The sequence below is a fragment of the Platalea leucorodia genome (assembly GCF_965183815.1).
Source record: "Platalea leucorodia genome assembly, chromosome: 3".
NCBI lineage: Eukaryota > Metazoa > Chordata > Aves > Pelecaniformes > Threskiornithidae > Platalea > Platalea leucorodia.
In genome coordinates this window covers 117,407,957-117,420,692 of record NC_138825.1, presented here as the reverse complement: position 1 = coordinate 117,420,692, position 12,736 = coordinate 117,407,957, and the positions used below count along the sequence as shown (strand labels likewise).

Genomic DNA, 12,736 nt, shown 5'->3' with positions numbered 1-12,736 from the left:
TATAACAGCTAAGTTTTGATGAACAGCTCTTCTTGGGATGGAAAAATCAAAAGAACATATTCCTTTGGAATTTGTATGTAATCTGCCAAGGCAGAGCTGAAAATGAGAAAAACATGTCCCCCAAATCTTAAGGAAATGTGAGGAGTCATGGCTCTAGTCTCTCTCAGCTAGATGTTTTAGTGACACTTTTATTCTACTCATTCTCCCTTACAGAAAAAATATTTTCTGAGCCTTGAAAACCAAGGTGCTGGGATAAACCATGAGGGGCAGGCAGCCATACACCAGGAGGACGTTATCTCAGTTTGCATCCCTGGTGGTCGGAGCAACTTCCAGGAACAACTGGAGATGTACAGTGACTCTCTGTAAAAAGGGAGGGTGGCACTTGAAGCGAACCAGTGGGAAATAAAGAATGATGCCACTGAAAATGAACAGGACGATGTAGAGGATCTCAATTTGGGGTTGATCAATGATGGGAGCTAACACCAGGTAAACAGCTGCTATCAGCACGATTACAGGGATGATAATTGGGACCTGCGAAAATAAAACATCACCATAAAGATTCACGTAATCCTGGGCCACTGCGGGTCTGGACAACCCTGAAATTTGTGCAGAAGGCTTTTTAGATTAATCCCTGCTGCAGCCTGAAGTATTAGCCAGAAATCCAAATTAATCCAGACATCCTGTTTCCCAGCCCACCCCGACTCCAAGGTTGAACATCCCTGCAAGCTACATCAGTGCCACACACCCTAACCCTTCGTCTTCCCTGCCCTCACAGACCTAAAGATGCAAACTGCTGGTTTTAGTGCCAGGTCTGTTCTTCCTCTCCCTACTACCTTGCATCCAAAAGCCAAGCTGTACACAAACCACACAGCAATGTGCACAAATCACATAACTGAACCTTAACACGCTCGGGCAAAAAGGTTTTATTCATGTGTTGACAGATAGGTGGACAGGCAACCTCAGAGGCTATTTCTATAAGCCTGGTCATAAAGCATTTAAATTTGAAGCCAACCTCCTTCAAAGCCTAGTGAATGCACAAGACAGAACGATTTCACAACAAGGTGAAAAACTAAATGTTCTAGCTGGGATTTTCCAGTTTTTACTTTTGCGCCTTTTGTCCAACACAAGGGCACTGATACAGACCAAAGGAAATGTTGTTCACGGTTACCTGTGAGAGCATGGAGAAGACCTACCATTGGCTTCATCTGCCTTAGTGGGGTGCTCCACTCTGCTCCCTCCGTACCATGTTCTAATACATTTGGCACAATGCTAATAAAAATGATTGTTTTCAAACCAAGGGAAATCTTACCCTTAAATATAAACCTGCAAAACGTATACAGATTCTGCAGGACATCAGCCATACATTGTCATTGGACCTGGAACCTTCAGACATGAGCTGCTTCTAGTTAAGGAAAGAGTTAGGCCATCAAGCCAAAGGCTGCAGCAGGCTGACATCCTCAGGGGACTGACCTGGAGGACTGCGGGAGTTTTATACAGTGTATGAAACACTACTGCAGAAACAAAACTTCTTTTCCTTAAAGCCCATTCAGCCAACAAGTTGGATGAAGGTCCTCATTCAGCATCCTAACTTCAGGACAGAGCCACAGAAGCCAGTGACTGGAACACTTAATAGAGCACTGCTCTTCTCCTTCATGCTAAGCCCCACAGTACACTCGATATTGCTCCACACAGCCTGGCAGTGTCAGCCTGTCATCTATCTCCTGGAGGAACTCCATGAAAACCAGCATGTTCATTCAGCTTGTCTCAGGGAAAAGTCACTGTTCTGCATTCACGGTCTTATGACTCCCCTGCTCCTAGGATTCTTTTCTGTAAAAGTATTTATTTTCCTCAGTCACTGAGGAAGCACTGCAGCTCAACTTACAGAATCATAGAATCGTTAAGGTAGGAAAGGACCTCTGAGATCATCGAGTCCAACCTGTTAACCTAACTGCCAGATCCACCTCTAAACCATGTCACTAAGCACAACATCCACACGTTTTTTGAATACTTCCAGGGACTGTGATTGCACCACTTCCCTGGGCAGCCTGTTCCAATGCCTAACCACTCTGTGAAGAAATTTTTCCTAATATCTAATCTAAACCTCCCCTGGCACAACTTGAGGCCATTTCCTCTCATCCTATCGCTTGTTACTTGGGAGAAGAGACCGACCCCCACCTCGCTACAACCTCCTTTCAGGTAGTTGTAGAGAGCAATAAGGTCTCCCCTCAGTCTCCTCTTCTCCAGGCTAAACAACCCCAGCTCCCTCAGCCGCTCCTCGTAAGACTTGTGCTCCAGACCCTTCACCAGCTTCGTTGCCCTCCTCTGGACACGCTCCAGCACCTCCATGTCCTTCTTGTAGCGAGGGGCCCAACACTGAACACAGGACTCGAGGTGCAGCCTCACCAGTGCCGAGTACAGGGGCACTGTCACCTCCCTGGTCCTGCTTGCTCACAGATCCAGGGGGAAGAACAGGTAACTCCTGATTTCCTTCCACTTAGCTGTTTTTTGGGGATCGAACGTGTCCCCTGGCCATCTCAAAGGACTTGAGGCATTCTGGCTGGGTTTCTGTCCTCTGCAAGGCTCTTACACCTGGGCTGCTCTCTGAGGAGTGCAACTGAGCTCTGAGAGCATGAACAGGCAAATGCATTGTTGATCAGAATCATCCTTCATTTTCCTAAATTTCTAAGAAAAAAGAGGATATGGTAGATATATTTTCTACAGTGAGGGGGCAGTGCATTATTAACTTATCAAGACAGAGAATTCAACCTTGAATTATGCCTGTATATTCACACTATCTTGCCCCTTGTTGACTTTGCTGAGACAAAATGTGAAATTAAAAAAGGAAGGAGAACCACACTAAATCCATAAGCAACCAACCCCAGCGCTCTTTGTTTTCTCATAATGCTCTTTTAGTCATTTAGGCAATAAAGGAAAAGGGTTTGAGGCTTTTATGCTATTACTTCACCTTGTAAGATCTTGGCAATTCCGGTTTCTTGATTTTTAAATACAGGAGACCAGAAATAGTCATGCCATAGAAAACCCATGCTATAAAACTGGAAGAAAAAAAAAAAAGACAGTATGAAATTTGGGATGAGGTCATCCAGGAATGTTAGTCGTGCCTTCCAGATCCCAGATGTTCATATCTCCAATTAAAAAGGAGAATATTGATATAAATTTAGAAGTTCTTACATTCATTTCCTTTCCAGCACAAACAATGAGAACTTTAGAATGATCTGAATATTACAGATTCATTTCAATATGAGAATGAATCACATCCAGTTAAGTATATAGTGACAGAAGCATTCATGCGTTGCAAAGATGCTGGTTCCTAAGCTCTTTCTTTTCTTTCTTTACCCCCTCCCCTCCACAATATGAGTTAGAAAGCAATAGCCTAGGCTCAAAAAAATATTAAAATAAAATACTTCTAAAGCAATGTCAAAACCCAGGACGACAGGGAGTGCAAACAGAAATGCTACACATACGTACCTGAAAAAGTTCACGATACTGGTGAAGCTTCCTGGTATTATCATTACTAAAGACATGGCAGATGTAAACAGCAGAGCAGGGGAGGGCGTGAGGCATCGCACATGAGCCATAGACAGAATGTCTGGCTGAAAGCCAAAGCAAAACAATATACCGTCATATCACGTACTCGGAGGTCCTTACTCATCCCCCTCAGCTGATGGTGGGAGCTCTGCCTGCAGCCAGAGCCACTCTTAATCATCAAATAAGCATCATAATATAAAAGCAATTCAACTCCGAGGAGTGTAAACATGGAAACCCCCCTCAAGGCTATTTTTATTGTGTCTCACTGATTTCATATCATATGTGCTCAGTTTAGGCAGCCAAGTGAGGTTTTCAACCTACCAGTGTGACAGACTAAGGCTGAGTCAAATCAGAGCTTTCCTGATCACCACCAGGACCTTGTGCATGGTCCCACTCTTCTGCCCTCTGTCACGTCTCTCTGGGACGTGACTTCTCTTGGGCTGACTGGAAAATGAGACAAGGACTACTCCTGAAACATTTATGCAACTAACCACAAAGCAAACCAGGATTTTTTCCAGAACACGGAGAAAATTATTAGCCTCTTTATTGCTTGGTTCATTGGGAAAGTTTAATGAGAAAGACTTCTTTTTTCTTCTTTCCAACCAAAATAAATACAAGTACTTCTGCTAGAGCTGAGTGTCTGAGAAATGGCATAAGCATTCAGCTCTTAGTCTGGTATGGTCAAATTCAGAACATCTGTGAACTGCTCAGCACAGAGCTTGCCACAACAGAGCAGACGCTGTCATCAGTAAGAGAAGCTGTGGAACCAGTAACCACCAAGACCAGTAACCACCAACCCAGTCATCTCCACCAACCTGGGCATTCATCTACATAAAAGATTCCCTCCTGTGTACAAGGAGTGGAGCTGGTGCAGAGCGGTATCCTTCGCACCTGAGAGCAGAAATGCCAGATGGCGTGGGGAGGGAGGACCAAAGAAGCAGACAGGTCCATGAGGAACACAACGTGCCTGCTCAAAACGGAGGACAAATGCAGCTCAGCTGAAGGACTGAGAGGGAGAAGCGTGGGTAGGTTTGGGGGGTGTTCCTGTGAGTGAGGGGATCCATACCAGCAGCTGGAGTCGGGCAGCGGCCTCAGGGGCTTGTATGCCCTGGTACTAGCAACTGGTGGGATACTGGGATCCAGGGGCAGCTACTGGGCAGACTGAATGTCTGAACCCAGCTGCTGGAGGCACCCACATTGTACATATCTTTATATATATATATATTTCCCACTAACAGATCCCTGATCAGCCAGAGAGGGCAACAAGATGAGACCCTTGCTGCTGTTTGTGCTAGTGTTTGTGTGAGTGCTGAGAGTGTCTGTATGTGTAGATCTGTGTGGCCTGCTGTCTGCATATATATATACACGTATATATACTTACGTATGTGTGTATATATGTGTTGTATACTTGTGTTTGTGTGTGTGTGCCTATTGGAAACACATGCTCAACTTACCAGTTGGACCAGGGAGCGTGGAGCTCCAGCAGCCTGACCTCTGTTGGGCTACCAGATTTGGCCCCACCTAACGAAACCAATTACAACTCCAGCTAGGGTAGATGTAAGGCTTGGTGTCACCTTGTAATTGCTATGAAGCTTGAAGAGCAGAGGTATCCTACTCTGTATCTGAACTGGACTACCCCATGGGAAGGCTGGAACACCCCTGAGACCAGCTTGAGTAGTCAGTATTGCCTGCAAAGGCAGCTTGCCAGTGCTGGGCTGCCTTCCCAAGTGCGAGCAAGGGTGCCTTACAACACACAAGCACGGCCAGGTTTCCCCTCCCTGGCAGGTATATTGGCTAGGTCACCCCAGAGCCTGTGCCAGGTGCTCCAATACAGCAGTATTTCCGTTGTTCATTTCAAACCTGTTCTTAAAATACAGGCTAGATGTAATTAGGTATCTTTCTGAAATTACGTGGCTGAAGAAGAAAGTCAGGAGACAATATATACGTTACATTTGAAAACGATGGGGAAGAAAGTCTTTGAGCAAGAAACAAACCACTGAAGTTCTATCCCTCTACCAGTTGAACATACATGGTGTTTTCTTCTCTGCTTTAGTGTCACAACAGGGTAAAGTTGCTCAAAGCAAGCCAGACCCCCTTTTTTTTGTCCTTACCATATGGCCTTCCCTTGCAGCAATGTAGCACACGCGGCCTCCGCTAAAGAACGTGCCATTCGATGAACCAAACGTAGACAGTGCCACCGACAGGGAGATAAGCCATGCCCAACTGCCCAGGACTTTGTCCCTGAGGTGGGAAAGAGTTCACAGCATAACATCCAGCTCATAGGTGTGTCAAATTCTCATCGTAGAACCAGACAGGTTTCTTCCCTCCATTATTCTCACTGAAATTTTTTCCAACGCTTTTCTAATGATTTAAAGCCTTCTTCCAGTTCCCATAACATTTAGTCGCTGGTAACTTCATCTTGTGCAGAAAAGGCAGCTTTCCTTCCTGCCTGGTGTATATATATCTACATATGTCTACATTGTAATGGTGTACAAAGCTGTCACAACAGCCAAAATCCCCTTTTTTGTGTACAGGAAATTTGTGGCACAAATCCTGGAGATATTGCTATTACAGCCAACAATATTAGCTTGGAAATCGCAGAAAAACTGTTCCCACCAGACCTGAAGAAATATCTTGCATTATAACCTCTTCCCCAATATGCATAAGAATTTAACCCTTTAATTCCATATGCACGTATTTCTGCTACTCTCTCAATCAGGCTTAAGCCAAAGCAATCGTTTGAATTTCAGAAGTTTGGTTCTACAACATGTTCAGACATTTATGTTTTGCTTTGTTCATAACAGAATAAGTAGCAAGGTTGGTTACAAATAGAGTTTGAGGCAAATCTTTGGAAGATATGATAATCTTCTCACTTAAAAGTGAAGCTTGTCTTCTGCAATGAAGCAGCATGAAGAATATTAACTGAGTAATAAACGCTGGTGTTTGGGGTAATTATCACATACATACACACACACACACACAAACACACTGTTCATCTAATTGGCAAAAATCCAAAATTCAAAAGTTTTTTAAAATACTTGATATTTCCATCTGAATTGTATGGCTTTGAGCCATACATACTCTTTTTTTAGTATCACCTATCCCAAATGTTCAAAAAACCAAGAGTTGGGCTTTCCAAAATCGTGGCAGGAGCTTATCTACCACAATAATTTCAAAAATGTAGTTTAGAAGCTTAATATCTGGGTTATGGTCCTTCAGGCTTCAAGTTGTTAAGCTACTTACAATAACCAGAACTAAATTTTTTCCCTTTTTCAAAATGGTGGAATCTGGGCATCTCCTATGATCATGTGACTCCATAACCTCAAGACCTCAAGGGAAAACAACATATATCACAAAATTAATAATAAAATCCTTAGCAATTGTGTATTTTGCATTTATGAGATCAGTGCTTTGCTGTTTGGACCCTGAAAATGAACTACAGGGGCTACTGAGAGTAAGTTCTTACAAGCAAACTGAGATCTGCAGGTGCTGTTAAATCACTGGCACCAAAGAAATGCTGGGGAGAGTTTCACGAGCTCCTTTTGTGGCTGCACCTCTCATCACTGAACAATGTTTCTCCCTAGCAGTTTTCTTCTTATATGGGGAATAAATGCATTTAAATATGATGTGTCCTCGTCTGGCTTCTTTATAAGCCTCCCATCCTTCCTTAATGGCCTGAATAGCTGCTTTTCTTGCTCATGAACCACAGCCATTACACCCTGCTCAGCCTGTGGCTATCTACTTGTCCTCCAGGCTTTTGAGCGCCCAGCTTTCTGGTTGCTAGTTCAATGTTTCTTCCTAAATTGCACTCTCGGGGTGAAAAGGTTAATCAGCCAGGAAAAGGAGATGTGTTAAAAAGGAGGAAGCTCACAAATAACTTGTTAATCTGGAATGATGGGAAAGGAAGTGCAGAGAAAGTTCATGACACTGCAGCTTAGTGAGGCTTTGTAACCTGTTCAAACAAAGCACTAGACCTTTAAAAGCTCCGGCTTATAATGACATGAAAGGCTATTAGGGAACACATCTAGCAAGAGCTCAGTCAGTTCTTCAAACTGGAGATCTTGTGAAACGCACACAGCAGCAAAGCCGCTGCTGACTTTTAGGAAGAGGATGAGCAGCAACATAATGTCTGGATATACTGTGGCATCGTTTCTGTCAGACGACTCATTTAGGGCTATCATGGATTCTGTGTCTTTGGAAATATTTAGACTAAGGCTGGATGTTCTGGTGGAAGATCATCTGGCTAGAAGTTGATGGTGCCTACATCTCTCATCACGGTCCCTTCCTTCTCTTCCTAAAATCCTTGTCTTGCACAGAGCCTGTTTAATATCACCAAACACTTCAGGTTGATGGAAAGTACAAATAGTTTCTGTGCAAGTCTGGAAAAGCAGAAGCCACCTTAAAGATACAATTACAAAGGCTACCGAATCCATGTATAACACTTCTCATTCTCATTTTCCATTTCCCCACAGATGGAGAAACTGAACCAAAAGACTCTGGTCTCATCTAATTTCCAGGTGCCGACCAGACAGGATTCACCCAGTTTGCTCCTGTCTCACTCCCAAACCACTGCCTCTGCACTAGTGGGGCAGCACATTGTCCTCTCCACTTTTCTGGAAATATCTAAAATGTGGGGCACCTCCCAGTCCCCAGGCCTGTATATGCACCCTCGCTGCATCCTCACTGTCTGTGGGAGATGCTCCTGGTGTGCACTTCATCCCCTCTTTATGGCCACTTTCCATGGGGAAAAACATGAGCTGGAGGGGAGCCACAGGTTCCCAGTGGGAATGAATGGGAATGGTGAGTAAGGCGTGTGCTGCAGAGCACCCCATCTCAGCAGCCTAGGTGCACCTTGGAGACCATGGGCCAGACGGGGCTGGTCAGCCTTGGCCTTTGGTAGGGGATGGCCACCAAAAAGGTCACCCTGAAGGTGACAGAGCGGGGACCGGCAGCATGCTTCCCTGTAACATGGCCTGACAGGTTTTCCTGGCCTGACCACAGCAGTGCTGTTATTCCCACTGGGAATAGCACCTAAACGTCCTGAAACTCAGGACACAACCCGTATTTTACAGGACTGCATTGGCTGTGTTGCCACAAGCAGAGCTCACCCCCAAGTGACGGCCACAGCTCCTGAAGACAGCAGTTCAGATGGAGTCATGGCTGCTAAGTAGCTCACGTTTACCAGCAAATAGAGGCATGTAACCAAGGGAATGGCAATCATCACAGCTCTGGGAAGGGTGACCTGGAAAAGGGATGACAAGAGTGTTGGGTGCAGCACATTTTTGCCTGCACTGGGTTTTTTAGGTTTGTTTTGTCTTTTCCACCACCCACGTCTCTCATTCAAACTCCTTTGCTCAGTAAGTTTTCCACAGAATAAGACTTAGATCCAGATTCACATGGCAATTTTTACACCAGTCTCCCAAAGATGTCAGGCAAATAGTAAGGCTGTAAATTTCAAAAGCTAGTTCTTAAAAAAAACAAACAAAACCCAAAAAACAAACAACAACAAACCCCACAAATCTTATTCAAAAAGACTTTGGTTCAGAGCTGCCCAAGATGTCTGTTGCATACTTCTTGATTACTTTAATATTGATTTATTCGTTACTAGTCTGTTATGTCTCCTGGTGTGCTGCATCTTCCCATGAACATCCCACTGACATGGATTAAGTACCAGTGTGTGTTGCATCACATTTAACTGCTCTAAGGGCTAAGTCAAAGCTGGGCAGCACAAGGGAAATTTGCTCTTGGAAGGAATTCATTTTTTCTTCCTAGTGACAGGATGCTGTCTTGGAACTTCATGGAGCATTTTAAGGCTCAGTAAAATCAGCAAACACTACCTTATGCATCTGAAAGCACTGGAAAAAAGAAAATAGTAGGGTAATCATAGAGCAACTGTATACATCTAAAAACCTGAAATATCAATTTTTTGCATTCCCCATTCCCACCGTAGGACGAGATACAGCAATTCCTTATGCTGTTGCCTCTGCAAAGGTCTGTCATATCAGTGCTCACGGTCCCGTGAGGGAGAGTCCCACATGACCCTAGGATCTTTGCTGCCATTTAGATTAATATTTAGCTGTGTACTTTCATTTAATCTGTAAAATCTTGTTTGCTGCACTGGTAGAAGGCATACTCTATACACTCTGCACTCACACAGCTCTTTCTAAAGAAGAGTTGTTCACTGCTGTAGTGCCTGATCTGTGAAAAGAAGTAATATGGCATAGAGAGGGCTGATGTGAGATGCAAGTGAGCTACTTCAGTGCCTATAGCATGGACAGAACAATGCCTAAAAAGCAGACATTTAAAGACAAGGGGTATTCAGAGAGTTAGATTCCCTCTCCAGTGAGGCTTGGCTTGCTCTGAAGTTCCCCCTCCATGCAATGAGGAGAGATAAGTGGGTTTTTGATGCATACATTAGGGACCAAGTCTTTTAGGGAATATAGGGTGTTAAGAAACCTTTATGGATTATAGCAGTGAGTGCTTTTCTGCATAAATCCAGGTGTCTACAGTGAGATCCTCTAAACACGTAGAAAAAACTTCATCCCCAAAGCATCCAGGTGCTGCCTAATAGCTTTTTTCCAGTCAATGGGGTATTTTAGCGCTTTCTTGTGGGTAGGCTGTTATTTTGCTTAGGGATTCATTTTTATCCTTTCTGGACACATCCATAGGTGTCTTGCCCCAGAAGACAGAACAAACCAGGAGGAAAGCTCAGTAGTCTTTCCATGATGCTCTAATCTCCTGATTACCCCTCTTAACACAATCATAGATAGAATCAAACATATTAGCAGCAGGATTAAGTAAGTAAAACCCAGCTCACTCACTCACCTCAGGGTTCTTCAGTTCCTCAGTTACATAGTTCAGGTTGTTCCAGCCATCGTAGGACCACAGTCCCTGGTAAAAGGCCACTCCAACTGTCCCGATACCTGCAGTCGTGTTTTGAAAAGCATTTTGAAAACTCTGAGTTTGTCCCTTGGCAAGCAGCACCAATCCACCCACCACGATCACCAGCAAAGCCAAGAGTTTGGCAGCTGTAAAAATGTTCATAATAGACGTCGCCAGCCTCACGTTGAGACAGTTGATGATAGTTAAAAGCAGGATGCAGGCAGCAGCTGTACATTTGACAACAACCTGTGGAGCTGAGCATCCTGGATAGAACGGCGCAACGGCGTATTCGGCAAAGCTCAGACAGACAGCTGCCAAACCAGCTGGTCTCACCAGGATAACAGAAGTGTAGGCGAAAAGGAAAGCAGGAAATGAACCAAAAATCCTCAAGATGTAAATATAATCTCCTCCAGACTCTTTAATTATGGTTCCAAGCTCAGCGTACGACAAGGCTCCAAACATGGCCAGGAGACCACATGCTGCCCAGATAAGCAGGCTGCTGGCAGGGCTCCCCATATGATGTAGCACCCACTCAGGGGACATAAAGATCCCTGAGCCTATCATAGTGCCTGCAATTAGTGACACTCCACTAATCAGGCCGACCTCTCGCTTCAGTCTTAATTTCTCCTTCCCTTCACTCAGATCTGAGGATGAATGAGGTGAATCTGTTGTCTTCCTTTTCCTCATTGTGGAAATGTTAGGAGATATTGTTGTTAGGAGATAATATGGAACAAGACTGAGGTATTTGAATAAGGACTCTCTCGGGCTTTTAGGGTTAAGTTAATAATTACAAAAGTCACACTGAACACTGTTGAGAAATACAAACTTACCTTCCGCGTTTTGCATTCTTTCATTACCTATCTTATCTTGGTAATTTATCCTGGTTCAGATCCTGCCAGGATTGATCACCTTCGAATCTCATTGCAAGCAATGGTAATGGATAGCATTCAGCACCGCCTCAGAGTCACTCAGCACCTTACTGGACTGTGTCCCTGATTACCTCTCCTTTAAATTATGCTTCAAATGATATCCGAAATAAGGAACAGGTAAGCAAAATCTCCATGCAAATCTGTACTTTATTCTTTGAATAAAAGTCAATGCTCAAGCACCTGCTTTAGTGCTCAGTCATATTTCCATTCCCCACTATAAAGCGATCAAACAAACAAGCCTGTTGCCCAACATGCTATGGCTTTGCTCAGTGAGGAACATTTCCAGTGTCTTAATCAAAGACACTGAAATGTTCTGCTAAAAACAGTCCAGAGACTGTTTTTCTGCACAGTAGTAGGGGGCAATTCTGTTTTTTTTCAAATTTTAGAAAGTGCAGGAGGAGAAGAGTGAAAAGGCTGTAATTACATTTTTATGGGCCCTTTTGGCCAATGGACATGAGGTATGCACATTCTTACCAGACCATGATCTTCAGAGTACTTTGTCACTGCTAATCATATATACATTCCAGTGCACACCCAAGAGAAACGTTAGAAGTACAAGCTTTTGAAAATGCCACTGACCCCTACTTAGATATCTAACACATAAAATTTCAGACTTTGGGGACGGTTCTGCTATAAATCTGAATATTGTTACAGTGCATGAGGGTGCATTTTGTGATCTGTGATATCTTCAAAGTATTGAGCAGAAGGGAATGTCATTATGGATTCCTTTGAACTTAAAATAAACTTTACTGACTGCAACTGTAAAGAAGGAGAGTTCCTGTCCTTGGTGGTCTCTTGCAGACTTCTGGTGTGATAAGTACCAGAAAACAGGAGTGAGACCTTCCTCATCCCTTCATGGAAAGAGCAGACCTTGAATCTTTAAAACTATCTGTCCTCCTCAACCATTGGAGCTAAAAAAAGCATGAATATAAACAGAAAAGTATTTTTATTGTTTGTCTAAAAATTCCTTCTCTTCTAAATCATTTAGATTTCTCTTTGCTCACCTTTTTTTTTTTTTTTAAATCATCTCACTAGCTTTGCAGTTTTCTGCAAGAAGAGTTCAAGATAACTCTTGGACTCTGAGCAAAACTCATGGGCCTGTAAGAAAAACAACATATACAAGTCACATAATTTCTCATGCTGAAGCAAATAAAGTTTTACAAATTTTAGCATTGGGTTGAGGGCCTTTAATTTCTTCAAAGAAGAGAAAAAAGAAGTCAAACAGTGTTGATAATACAGGGATGTTTTAGTTACGGCTGAGCAGTGCTCACATAGAGTCAAGGCCTTTTCTGCTTCTCACCCCACCCCACCAGCGAGGAGGCTGGGGGTGCACAAGGAGTTGAGAGGGGACACAACTGGGACAGCTGACCCCAACTGAT

At 43.7% G+C, this 12,736-nt stretch overlaps 1 protein-coding gene across 1 annotated transcript; it reads right to left on the bottom strand.

The window, feature by feature from the left end:
- Positions 1–297: 297 nt before the first annotated feature.
- Positions 298–12,249, bottom strand: LOC309587505 (b(0,+)-type amino acid transporter 1-like; the record flags this gene model as incomplete). Its single annotated transcript, XM_082305692.1, has 7 exons — positions 12,139–12,249; positions 10,372–11,124; positions 8,655–8,788; positions 5,658–5,787; positions 3,487–3,611; positions 2,966–3,053; positions 298–531 (listed from the first exon to the last, which is right to left on the bottom strand). Exons 2-7 carry the CDS (start codon positions 11,113–11,115, stop codon positions 298–300), a joined length of 1,455 nt encoding a protein of 484 aa, XP_082161818.1. The 5' UTR covers positions 11,116–11,124; positions 12,139–12,249.
- Between the last annotated feature and the right edge of the window lie 487 nt (positions 12,250–12,736).